A 13,217-nucleotide genomic window follows, 5' to 3' on the forward strand; every position below is an offset into this window, starting at 1 on the left:
GTTGTTTGTCTATATGTGCCCTGTGATTGGCTGGCCACCAGTCCAGGGTGTACCCCGCCTCTCGCCCCAAGACAGCTGGGATAGGCTCCAGCACCCAGCGACCCCTGTGAAGAAAATGAATGAATGAATGTGTTTTAGAGCCCTCTAGGTATGACATAACACCCCTATAGTCACTTTTACGCCCCTGTTACTACAATCTACAGGGGTAGGGTTAGCGCGCAGACCTCACAGCTAGGAGACCAGGGTTCAATTCCACTCTCGGCTATCTCTGTGTGGAGTTTGCATGTTCTCCCCGTGCATGCGTGGGTTTTCTCCGGGTACTACATTCCAAAAAAAAAACATGCTAGGTTAATTAGCGACTTCGAATTGTCCATAGGTATGAATGTGAGTGTGAATGGTTGTTTGTCTATATGTGCCCTGTGATTGGCTGGCCACCAGTCCAGGGTGTACCCCGCCTCTCGCCTGAAGACAGCTGGGATAGGCTCCAGCACCCCCGCGACCCTTGTGAGGACAAGCGGTAGAAAATGAATGAATGTGTTTTAGAGCCCTCTAGGTATGACATAACACCCCTATAGTCACTTTTACGCCCCTGTTACCACAATATAGAGGGGTATTTTTCTTTTTCTTGCTACTTCCTGATACGTGGCTACCGTACATTGGATTTTTTTTTTTTTAGCATGTTTGACCCCTCCAGTCAGTCAATGACCTTGACTTCTTCCTTTTCCCCCAAAGCTTTAATCGCTTGGATCTGCCGCCTTACAGAAGCTTGGAGCAGCTGCGAGAGAAGCTCATGTTTGCTATCGAGGAGACGGAGGGATTCGGACAGGAGTGAGGCGCGGCACGTGCGCACGCAAAAACTCAAAAAGACACGTATCGGACTACTAAGTAGCGTTTGTACTTCATTAGCATTTCTTCAAAAACGTGCTACGTTCACCTAGCCCCTCCACCTTCAGGGCGATTACCGTTACGTCAGCATCAGGAGCCGCGGGGATGATGGAGACCATCAACGCCATATCGTGTATGCATATTCGTAGAGTTTATGTTTTGTGGGTTCGGTTGTAGTACATTTTACTCCCACTGACCGGCGGCTACTCACAAATGAAGTACAACGTATATAGCGAGATTATGGGCGGAGAGGAAGTTCTCTTTCCCAAGATGGAGAGATCGTGTTGTGCTCTGACTGTCGATTGTCAATTCTATTGTACATATACGTCAAATCAATAAATGACATTTCACTCTTGACAAAACATATTTGACAGTGAGTGACGCACACACACACACACACACACACACACTGGAAATTTAGCCAAAATGGCTAAATGATGATGCGACGGAAAACTGCGAATAATTTTTATTTCACCCATAAAAATCTCTCTTCTCGACACACGACTCACTCTTGCCCCGACAAACTTTCCCTGCTAGCTTGACGTCGATATTTTCTTTGATTTTGGATCAACCTTTGCAATAAAGGTGACTCATTAATGATTAGATGCATGATTCTGTCTTCAAATGTTGTTGTTCAGTCACGATTTAAGATCTAAATATGCCTCACAATTTAATTAAACAAAGTATAAAATGGCCTATTTTTTAGAGTGGGAATAGTTGAGGTTTATTAATATTAATAAGTTCCATACCCGACAGTGATAAGTGAATTTCTGCAAAGTAAGATTCAATATTCATAAATGGAATATTTTGCTACAGCATAGAGAACATGTTTACGACCAAAATTTTAACTTATTAGAGCCCAGTAGACATGATATAACACCCCTACAGCCACCTTTACACTCCTATTAACAATATAGTACACATAACAAAAAATAAAACATTTAAGACATACGACTCGTGGACGCATGTGTGTGTGGCTTTAAATGTGGGACAGGAAGTGACGTCGTGGAGATTGTTGAGTTCTGATTGGGTTATGGCCGCAACAGTAGGAATCATCGGGCTTGTTGTGAGATCATTTAAACCTGCAATAAAAGCCTATTGTTCCGCCATCAGGTCTGGTGCTTGTGTGTCTGTTATATATTATAGAATAGGCAGAATAGTCTGTTATATATTATATTCTTTTGAATGCCTTATAATTTGTATTTTTACTTCATTGAGACATTTCTGTACACTATTTCTATACTATATTGAATACTATATGTATTCTATATACTGGTACAACGAGTACAACGAAGAAAGACGGCTCTCTCAAAGGACAAAGTCATCTTCCTGTTTCTGCTGTAGCAGTGCCTCTTCTTCAACCAAACATGAATAGCATTGACACTAATGGTGGTACACAGCGGCATCTAGTGGACACACGATGCAAATGGCTCAAGCACCCTACCGTATTTTGTAATAGTGATATAAATCCACTAAATGGAGAGACATTTAGTTTTATTTTATGTTCACATACATTATATAAAATTGTATATGAACGCCTTCAATGTTTAAATAACACAGATTTTTGTTTCACTTTTTTTATATCTCAAAAGAAGAAGCCAAATCCACTTTATCCCGCCTCTTGACGTTTATGAACCAATCAAAAAGACCCTATTGTTATTTGGCCGATTTGATTGGACTTCACTTGTGTCACGTTCAGCCGTACCAGGAAGTTACACAAATCGTTCGAATGAGCCGGAAGGTCTCAGCTGATGTTTACTTAAAGGTTTGTACTAGCATGATTTTAAAAACGTTATTATCTCTTCTATGTTACATTCATGACATTTACATATATCTGCGGTTGTACAAAACTAAACGTTTTGCTATGCTAGGGCTTCGCCGTACTCGCTCTGTCGAATATTTGTGACAAATTGTGTTACACACAGGTAAAATATGAAGACATTTGATATCTAAAATACCATATGATAGTTTTTAAGTATGTTAAGTGTATTGAGCATAAAAGATGGTGGCTGACAGGGAAAATCCATCCATCCATTTTTGATACCGTTTGTGCTCACCAGGGTGATGCTAGAGCCTACCCCAGCTGTCTTCCATCGAGAGGCGGGGCTACACTCTGGACTGGTCGGATCCATAACCCCAAAAAACACAAAATACTTTAAAACTAAGAACAAAACTAAGAATATAGTAGTAACTTTTGGGAAAATTACATCATTATACAGGGGTGTCCAAAGTGCGGGCCGCGTGCCTGTGGCTGATTTTTTATAGGCATATATTGGCATATTTTAAATTAACAATAAAACCATATAGCTAACACAAAAACAACAATATATCAAACTTAATATATATATTTAATGCATTTCTTCTACCCAACAGTTTCCCCACGTAATGCCTCCATTTTGTGTGGTCTAACGGGACGGGAGGGCACCATGGGCAACACTGAGAGTGCGCTGGTGCAGAAGCGTCTGTCCCGCTTCCGTCCTGAAGATCGGCCGGTGGTTGAAGGCGTGTTTGACGGGCTGCGACGAAACGTTGCGGCACGCGCAGGAAACACTCTCACGTTTGATATGTTGCAGGTATGGATACGATACACACATATATACTTTATATATATACTTTATACTTCACTGATAATGTTTTGGCTACCTTAGCACGAACTTCCACTGTCAATCCAGCGGTGTCCAAACTCTTATATATACTTATATATATACTCTGATACTATATACTTGTATATATAACTCTATATATATTTCAGGAAAACACTGCATCTCAGCTGTGGGATATAAGTGGATAAAAAAAACATTATTAGTATCAGCTTTTTTCACTCTTCACCCTTTTTTCCTATTTTTTTAAATTTTCCAAATATTTCGATTTTCTTCTTAAATTATTTAGTTTTGTTTTGAACTCTGCACTGCTAAAATAGCATAATTTTTTATTTCCCTATAATATATTATAATATTATTATAATAATATATTATTATTATTATGAAATAATTATATAATTACATAATAATTATTAAATAATTATTATTGTTTATTATATATATAATATATATTATATAATATAATTATCTAATAATAATATATTATTATTATTAAATAATTATATAATTACATAATAATAATTAAATAATTATTATTGTTTATTATTATTATATAATTATAATAATTATAATAATATTATAATATATTATAGGGAAATAAAAATAATACTATTTTAGCAGTGCAGAGTTGAAAACAAAACAAAATAATTTAAGAAGAAAGTTGAAATATTTGGAAAATTAAAATAATAATAATATATTATTATTATTAAATAATTATCTAATTACATAATACAATTAAATAATTATTATCATGTATTATTATTATTATTATATAATTATAATAATATAATATATTGTAGGAAAATAAAAATAATACTATTTTAGCAGTGCAGAGTTGAAAACAAAACAAAATAATTTAAGAAGAAAGTTGAAATATTTGAAAAATTAAAAAAAATAAGAAAAAAGGATCAAAGAGTGAAGCTGATAGTAATAATGTTTTTTTATCCACTTATATCCCACAGCTGAGATGCAGCATTTTCCTGAAATATATATAGAGTTATATATAAAAGTATACAGTATCAGAGTATATATATTATATATATTATTATCGTAAAATTGCCACTTTCTTTCCCATTAGAGTGCAATTTTTGTCTCTTAATATTTTGACTTTATTATTTATTTATTATTATTTATATATTTATATTATTTAAACTTATTTATTTATTATTATTATTTCTTGTAAAATTACAGCATTTTTGACCAATTTCTGCTGACCAAGACTTTATTCCCCACCTGAAATGTTTGAATGATTTTATTCTAGTAACATAAGCCTAATTTTCCAAAAAATGACAACTTTATTTGTTGTTTTGTTTGTTTTTCAAAATATTCAGACTTTTAATAAATAATGTTGTTTTTGTATATATTTTTTATGCTTCTAAAATGAAAATATTTGTCCCCAGAATATTATGATGTCATTCTCATAATTGTTTTTCAATTGTCTTCAATTACATTTTTTTTGTCTTAATAATCACTTTTATTGTGGCAGCATTTGTGATTGATTTTATCCTTTATTTAGTCGTCCATGTCCAAGATGGCCCCAAAGTCCATGGTGGTGAGATTATACCAGTGCATGTGCAGGATCGACGTCGGACCAACCGCATCCGGCAAAGTAAGCGTCGGCGCGGCTTCAGGAGTGACTCGAGAGCAATTGGTCGTCTTCCTCGCCGACACCCTGCAGGGCACCGCGGAAGAACGAGCTCCTCTTGTTATGGCCATGTCGCAGGGAGCCTCAGAAAGCCCCACGAGTGTCACTACTGAGCAAGTCATGCAGGTGAGAATAGTCATCATAAGTCAAGTCATAAATCATCAATAAGTCATCACCGTCCAGGGCGAAAACCACCGTTCTTCTCACGTGTCTTTGCTTTGCTAGTTCTTGCAGGACCTCATCTCTGCTGTAGTTCAGATTGTTGTCACTAAAGGACGCCTTCAGGGGTGGAACCCTGAAAATATGCCACATGGCTCTCTTGGTGTCAAGCTTTTGGCGGAGCACCTTTGTTCAGAACTCAAACCCACAGGTAAACAAATGTTTGTGCTGCTTTATGTTGCAGATTTGGGCGTACAATTTTATCAGGATTTGTCAAAAATATATGAATTATTCCGTGGCTGTGATTGGCTGGCAATAGGAGTGGAAAGTTAATTGTAGGGGTGTTATTTTTTGTGTAGAGGGCTCTAATGGATGGATGGATGGATGGATGGATGGATTTTGTGGATTCACGCTATCAGAATTTGTCAAAAAATATATGAATTATTCCGTGGCTGTGATTGACTGGCAATAGGAGTGTAAAGGTAATTGTAGGGGTGTTATTTTTTGTGTAGAGGGCTCTAATGGATGGATGCATGGATTTTGTGGATTCACGCTATCAGAATTTGTCAAAAAATATATGAATTATTCCGTGGCTGTGATTGACTGGCAATAGGGGTGAAAACGTAATTGTAGGGGTGTTATTTTTTGTGTAGAGGGCTCTAATGGATGGATGGATGGATGGATTTTGTGGCTTCACGCTACCAGGATTTATAAAAAATATATGAATTATTCCGTGGCTGTGATTGGCTGGCAATAGGAGTGGAAAGGTAATTGTAGGGGTGTTATTTTTTGTGTAGAGGGCTCTAATGGATGGATGGATGGATGGATGGATGGATGGATGGATTTTGTGGCTTCATTTTTGATGGATCCATCCATCCATCCCGTATAATAATGTGGAGAATAGGAGTGTAAAGGTAATTGTAGGGGTGTTATTTTTTGTGTAGAGGGCTCTAATGGATGGATGGATGGATGGATTTTGTGGCTTCACGCTATCAGGATTTGTCAAAAATATATGAATTATTCAGTGGCTGTGATTGGCTGGCAATAGGAGTGTAAAGGTAATTGTAGGGGTGTTATTTTTTGTGTAGAGGGCTCTAATGGATGGATGAATGGATGGATTAATACTTAATGATGCAATATTGCAACAACATGAAATGTTCTGTCCCCATCTCCAAAGACCAAGGCGGCTGTGATGTTGCCTGTTTGGAAGACTGGATCTTCAGAGTACCCCAAGTATCTTCATACCTGCTGACGCTGGTAGCTGAAGGGATGAACGTGTCGCTAAGTACACAATCGACTCGCACCAACCTGCTACCTCCTTGTAAAGACACGCCGTGGAAAGGGCTGAAGTGTCTGCTGGACATTCCCACGCTCATGTTTCTGGCGCCACAGGTGAGTGGACCTGATGATACCGGCTATATGGTCATGTGGGAATTGGGTGGAAACCAAACAATGCTGCCTGACTGCCTTGACAGCTGCCTGACGGACACAGCGCGCCTTGGAGGCTGGTGTTCTCCACGCTGCTGCACGGCGAGAGCTTCACCAGGATGGTGGCCGGCCTGACGCAGTGCGGGCCCACTTTGCTGCTCATCAAAGACACGAGGGGACACGTTTTTGGGGGTTTTGCCTCCCTCAGCTGGGGGGTCAGACCTCAGTTCCAGGGTGAGAAAGAGTCCGCATGACGTGACTGGTATGAAGAAAGCCAATGTCCAGGAGAAACACAAAAAAACATTCATTCATTTTCTACCGCTTATCCTCACGAGGGTGCTGGAGCCTATCCCAACTGGCTGGGGTACACCCTGGACTGGTGGCCAGCCAATCACAGGGCACATATAGACAAACAACCATTCACACTCACATTCATACCTATGGACAATTTGGAGTCGACAATTAACCTAGCATGTTTTTGGAAAGGAAGCCGGAGAAAACCGGGGAAAACATGCAAACTCCACACAGAGATGTCCGAGAGTGGAATTGAACTCAGTTCTCCTTGCTGTGAGGCCTGCGTGCTAACCACTTGTCCACCATGCAGCCGCCCCAAATCATATTTTTCATTCATTCATTCATTTTCTATTTTCAATTTGGAGTCGCTAATTAACCTAGCATGTTTTTGGAAAGGAAGCCGGAGTACCCGGAAAAAAACGGGGAAAACATGCAAACTCCACACAGAGATGTCCGAGAGTGGAATTGAACTCAGGTCTCCTTGCTGTGAGGCCTGCGTGCTAACCACTTGACCACCATGCAGGCGCCCCAAATCATATTATTCATTCATTTTCTACCACTTATCCTCACTAGGGTGACGGGGGTGCTGGAGCCTATCCCAGCTGGCTGGGGTACACCCTGGACTGGTGGCCAGCCAATCACAGGGCACATATAGACAAACAACCATTCACACTCACATTCATACCTATGGACAATTTGGAGACGCTAATTAACCTAGCGTGTTTTTGGAATGGGGGTCGAGTGGTTAGCGCGCAGACCTCACAGCTAGGAGACCAGGGTTCAATTCCACCCTCGGCCATCTCTGTGTGGAGTTTGCATGTTCTCCCCGTGCATGCGTGGGTTTTCTCCGGGTACTCCGGTTTCCTCCCACATTCCAAAATCATGCTAGGTTAATTAGCCACTCCAAATTGTCCATAGGTATGAATGTGAGTGTGAATGGTTGTTTGTCTATATGTGCCCTGTGATTGGCTGGCCACCAGTCCAGGGTGTACCCCGCCTCTCGCCCGAAGACAGCTGGGATAGGCTCCAGCACCCCCGCGACCCTTGTGAGGAAAAGTGGTAGAAAAATGAATGAATGAATGTTTTTGGAATGTGGGAGGAAACCGGAGTAAAAACCCACGCATGCAAAAAGGAACATACAAACTCCACACAGAGATGGCAGAGGGTGGAATTGAACCCGGGACTCCTAACTGTGAGGTCTGCGCACTAACCACATGACCACCGTGCAGCCCCACAAGAAATCAATTAAAAAAAGTGAATAGAAAATAATAGTAAAATACTTTGAGAAGTTAAAAAAAGACACGTGGAAGTGATATCATAAGGAATATTTGTCAATATTTATTTGAATATGTTGGTCAGCATTTCATATGTATTGCATGTGTGCAGGTGACTCCAGATGCTTCCTGTTCTCTGTGTTCCCCACAATGAGAGTTTATGCATGGACAGGTTACAACCAACACTTCATGTACCTCAACCAGAACCAGCAGACCATGCCCAACGGACTGGTGAGACGAGCAGATATGATATAATAACAATATACTAATAACAATATACACATCTGATGATGAGATGTCTGCATCTCACCTAAGTCTTGCTCCTTAGTCCTCAGCTCAGGTTAGGCCAGCACCAACCAGCACGGTGTTGCCATTGAACTATAATGTCGTAAGGGTGTCCGGCACATTCTAAAAATATCATTTCATAACAAAAACAAAAAAAACGACAACAGCAAAATGGCAGTAATTTGACAAGAATAAAGCTACATTAATAACTCATTCAATCCTAGACATAATCTAGAAAATCCTAGACAAATGTAACTCGTTCAGTACCGGCCATGTTAGACGATCTGAACATGGACTCTTATTTTTCATCAGAAACAAAAAAAATTGTTTCAAATTTTTTCCGTTCTTTCATTATCAGCAATTGAACATAATATGTAAGTTTCAGGAAAATATCAGCTCCCAACAAAAAAAGCTTTGGACACAAATTTAGCCATGTTTGTTCAACCAAAATATGTAAACAATACAGCATAAGCAACACAAAATATGTTTTTTTTTCAAATCAAAATAAAATTCATTTTCTACCGTTTATCCTCATGAGGGTCGCTGGGGTGCTGGAGCCTATCCCAGCTGTCTTCGGGCCAGAGGCGGAGGACTGGTGGCCAGCCAATCACAGGGCACATATAAACAAACAACCATTCACACTCACATTCATACCTATGGACAATTTGGAGTCGCCAATTAACCTAGCATGATTTTAGATTTAGCCAAGGGTGGAATTGAACTCGGCTCTCCTAGCTGTGAGGCCTGCGTGCTAACCACTCACTACCGTGCAGCCCTCACATTTTTTTTTAATCTTACAAATCATTAATTCATTTTGTACCGCTTATCCTTGCGGGGGTGCTGGAGCCTATCCCAGCTGTCTTCGGACCAGAGGCGATGTACACCCTGGACTGGTGGCCAGCCAATCACAGGGCACATATAGACAAACAACCATTCACACTCACATTCATACCTATGGACAATTTGGAGTCGCTAATTAACCTAGCATGTTTTTGGAATGTGGGAGGAAACCGGAGTATGGAAGTATGGGAACTCCACATAGAGATGCCCGAGGGGGGAATCGAACCCGAGTCTCCCAGCTGAGTGGTAATGGTAACAACTCGTCCACCATCCAGGCGCTTCGCAGACCATTCATTTATTTTCTACCAGTGTTGCGGGGGTGCTGGAGCCTATCCCAATCAGTACAATCAGTAACTGTTACATTTGTTCACTTCCTGCTTTCCATAATACCGTTTAAGTTTTTTTTTTTTTTTTTTTTTTTTTAAATAATGTACCTTGTACCGAAGTACGAGGTCATGAGAAATAAATAAAACCAACACTGTTGTTATTTTAGGATAAATTGTTTGCGGAAAAGTTTGAAATATTATGGAAAAAAATCACAATTATGAGAAGAAAGTTGAAATAAAAGTACAGCAGAAGTTGGGGGAAAACAAAGTGAAACTACAAATAGAAAACGTGGTATTCTAACAACAAGAAATGTTGCAATGTTATGAGAATAATGTGATTAATGTTATGAGAGAGAATAATGTCATTTTAGTAGCATGGAGTTGAAATCCCTCCCCCACAAAAAATGTCTGAATATTAAGAGAAACAAACCAAACAAAAAAAAGTTTAACTTCTTTTTGAACTTTTTCCTTTCACTTGGTTTTTCCAGGGAATGGGCGGCCAGCATAATTACTTCGGCTTGTGGTTGGACAGTGATTTTGGACGCGGTCACAGCCGTGCACGGCCAAAGTGTACAACCTTTGGCAGTCCTCAACTCTCGGGAGATGAGGACTTTGTGATGGACTCGATGGAAGTATGGGCAGTGGGACAGCAGGAGAAGGTAGGAAGATGGAATAGCGGGCCTTATTATTCCTTAGCCGAAAGCTTTCCCTTCCTGTCTACTGTCATGCCTGTCATTTCCTGCCTCGCCTTCACCTTGGAGATCCCGCCTCCTGCCTGATTATGCTCAGGTGTCCGTCATCATCTGATTTCCTTCTCCCTATTTGGTTCCTCTGGTTCCTCCTGTTAGCTGCAAGTTTGTTGTCTCGTTCTAGCGTTCCTTGTTATATTGCCTTGTCTGGTTTTCGACCCCTTCTTCTGCCTGCCATTTTTTTTGATAACTTGTCTTATTGCAGGGGTCTCAAACTGGCGGCCCGCGGGCAAAATGCGGCCCACGGGATGCGAGTTTGAGGCCCCCACCTTGATATGAAAGCTTAACCGTGCGAGTTTGATGTGGATGCTGCATGGTATCATGTACCCAGGAATGACAGCTTAAAGCTGTGTGCACACCAGACACAATTGACGCTGCGCCCAGATGTCACGATGCTAATTTTGCTAATTGGGTAAAATGGTTAAGTTTCATTAATGTTCATGTTAAAGGTTAAATAATAGTAATTTAGTTAGTAATTAGTAGTTAGTAATTTAGTTAGTTAATTTGATTCTGGAAAAAAATAATTTCTCTACCCACCAACTATATGTGGTTTCTTATGTTTTTCTTATTTGCTGTTTTATTATTTTATTTATTTATTTATTACTAATTTATTTATTTATTTTCTTTATTTTGATTTATTTATTTTTTCATCTTTTTATTGAAGACAGTTTTTTATTGTTTTTTCAGTTTTTAATAAATGAATGAATAAAAATATATAAATATATAATAAAAATAAAAATAAAAATAAATAAATAAAATCTAAACCTGTAATTAGTAGTTATTAATTTAGTTAGTTAATTTGATTCTGGAAAAAAAATATTTCTCTACCCACCAGTTATATGTGGTTTCTTATGTTTTTCTTATTTGCTGTTTTATTATTTTATTTATTTATTTATTAGTGATTTATTTATTTATTTTCTTTATTTTGATTTATTTATTTTTTCATCTTTGTATTGAAGACAGTTTTTTTTATTACTTTTTCAGTTTTTCATAAATGAATGAATAAAAAATATATAAATGTATAATATAAATAAAAATAAAAATAAATAAATAAATAAAAAAAATTTAAACCTGTAATTAGTAGTTATTAATTTAGTTAGTTAATTTGATTCTGGAAAAAAAATATTTCTCTACCCACCAATTATATGTGGTTTCTTATGTTTTTCTTATTTGCTGTTTTATTATTTTATTTATTTATTTATTAGTGATTTATTTATTTATTTTCTTTATTTTGATTTATTTATTTTTTCATCTTTGTATTGAAGACAGTTTTTTTATTATTTTTTCAGTTTTTCATAAATGAATGAATAAAAAATATATAAATGTATAATATAAATAAAAATATAAAAATAAATAAAAAAAAACATTTTTTAAACCTGTAATTAGTAGTTAGTAATTTAGTTAGTTAATTTGATTATGGAAAAAAATAATTTCTCTACCCACCAACAATATGTGGTTTCTTATGTTTTTCTTATTTGCTGTTTTATTATTTTATTTATTTATTTATGACTAATTTATTTATTTATTTTCTTTATTTTGAAGTATTTATTTTTTCATCTTTTTATTGAAGACAGTTTTTTATTATTTTTTCAGTTTTTAATAAATGAATGAATAAAAAATATATAAATGTATAATATAACTACAAATAAAAATAAAGAAAGAAAATATTTTTTTTTTAAACCTGATGCGGCCCAGCCTCACCCAGACCTTTGCTCCAGTGGCCCCCAGGTAAATTGAGTTTGAGACCCCTGTCTTATTGGACTGACTTCCTGTGTACCGAACCTTATTGCGTGTAGTGCCTGCCAACTCTGCCTTTGGGTCCTCCTTCCCACGTACTTCCACGATATCTACAGGATGTTACTTTGTCAGATACAAAATTATGCAACCTGGAAAAGCAATATCAATGGAATTTGATGTATGTATATTTTGCCCTTCCAGGGTGAGGAAGATGAGTCCAAAAGGAGTGTCTTGGATATGGATCCAGAAGTCCAGGCCATGATGGAGATGACGGGGAAGACTCTTCACAGTCAAGGTCTCAGAAAGGCGAAGGACGACCAGGAGCAGTGAGGGTCAGCAAAAACACGCACTGTGTCATCTGTGTTTAGTTTGCACTTCTTCTTCTTCTTCCAGTGGATGTTCAATTATCCGGTATGTATTTACACAAAATCAACACCAACAGACCTCAAACTGGCCTTTTATTGCGGCCAGCCAAATGCGCACCTGTCAATAACACAGATTTAGACACATTTGTTAACAAATATGCCACCTCCGACATGTAAAACATTTACAACTTTCAGTTGAGCCCATGAAAAAAGAACAAAAATAAAAGTGTTGCATATGTATTTTATTGTTGAGTGTTTGGGAGTTTTTATATCAGTCAACTGTGAAAGATAGTTGATGTTTCAGGGGGAAAATCCATCGTAAAACAGGAACGCACAGCATCATCGTCTTCACAGATTGAAAGTAGTAAAAAAAAAAGTTTTATATTGCACACAAAGGGCTTTTAGCTTGGCGTGGCGTGTTGTTGTGCGTGTTGTGAGATGATTCAAACCTGCAATAAAAGCCTGTTGTTCCAGCGATCAAGTCTGGTGCTTCCATTACAGGTATAGTATGTCTCAATCAACATGACAGTAACACTACTGACACCTCGTGGCCAAATTAGAATACATATTCATTCACAGCATCTTTTGAGTGTCTTCTCGATGCTATATATTTATTCCACTTCATTTAAC

General features: G+C 37.9%; 3 protein-coding genes across 8 annotated transcripts in view; all 3 read left to right on the forward strand.

Annotated features, from left to right (window-relative positions):
* wwp2 (WW domain containing E3 ubiquitin protein ligase 2) overlaps window positions 1–1,983 on the forward strand; it is a 49,823-nt gene extending 47,840 nt beyond the window's left edge. For 5 of the 6 annotated variants that reach the window (XM_058076349.1, XM_058076354.1, XM_058076352.1 and 2 more), the window contains one exon: window positions 733–1,982. In XM_058076349.1, coding sequence (XP_057932332.1) covers window positions 733–832 — 100 coding nt within the window. In that variant the 3' untranslated portion in view covers window positions 833–1,982. Of the gene's footprint in view, window positions 1–732 lie in introns of all 6 variants that reach the window. The other variant, XM_058076353.1, reaches the window with a different exon arrangement.
* Window positions 1,984–2,589: 606 nt separating this feature from the next.
* meak7 (MTOR associated protein, eak-7 homolog) lies at window positions 2,590–13,192 on the forward strand. The gene is made up of 9 exons (XM_058076366.1): window positions 2,590–2,650; window positions 3,259–3,458; window positions 5,002–5,256; window positions 5,356–5,500; window positions 6,467–6,681; window positions 6,765–6,951; window positions 8,398–8,516; window positions 10,225–10,395; window positions 12,424–13,192. Exons 2-9 carry the CDS (start codon window positions 3,312–3,314, stop codon window positions 12,550–12,552), a joined length of 1,368 nt encoding a protein of 455 aa, XP_057932349.1. The 5' UTR covers window positions 2,590–2,650; window positions 3,259–3,311; the 3' UTR covers window positions 12,553–13,192.
* The window catches only part of plcg2 (phospholipase C, gamma 2), a 39,564-nt gene continuing 38,768 nt past the window's right edge, over window positions 12,422–13,217 (forward strand). Inside the window, exon 1 of the mRNA XM_058076342.1 lies at window positions 12,422–12,554. The gene's annotated coding sequence lies outside the window, so the exon portion shown is untranslated. The remainder of the gene's footprint in view (window positions 12,555–13,217) is intronic.

Source organism: Doryrhamphus excisus, chromosome 6, assembly GCF_030265055.1.
Source record: "Doryrhamphus excisus isolate RoL2022-K1 chromosome 6, RoL_Dexc_1.0, whole genome shotgun sequence".
Lineage (NCBI taxonomy): Eukaryota > Metazoa > Chordata > Actinopteri > Syngnathiformes > Syngnathidae > Doryrhamphus > Doryrhamphus excisus.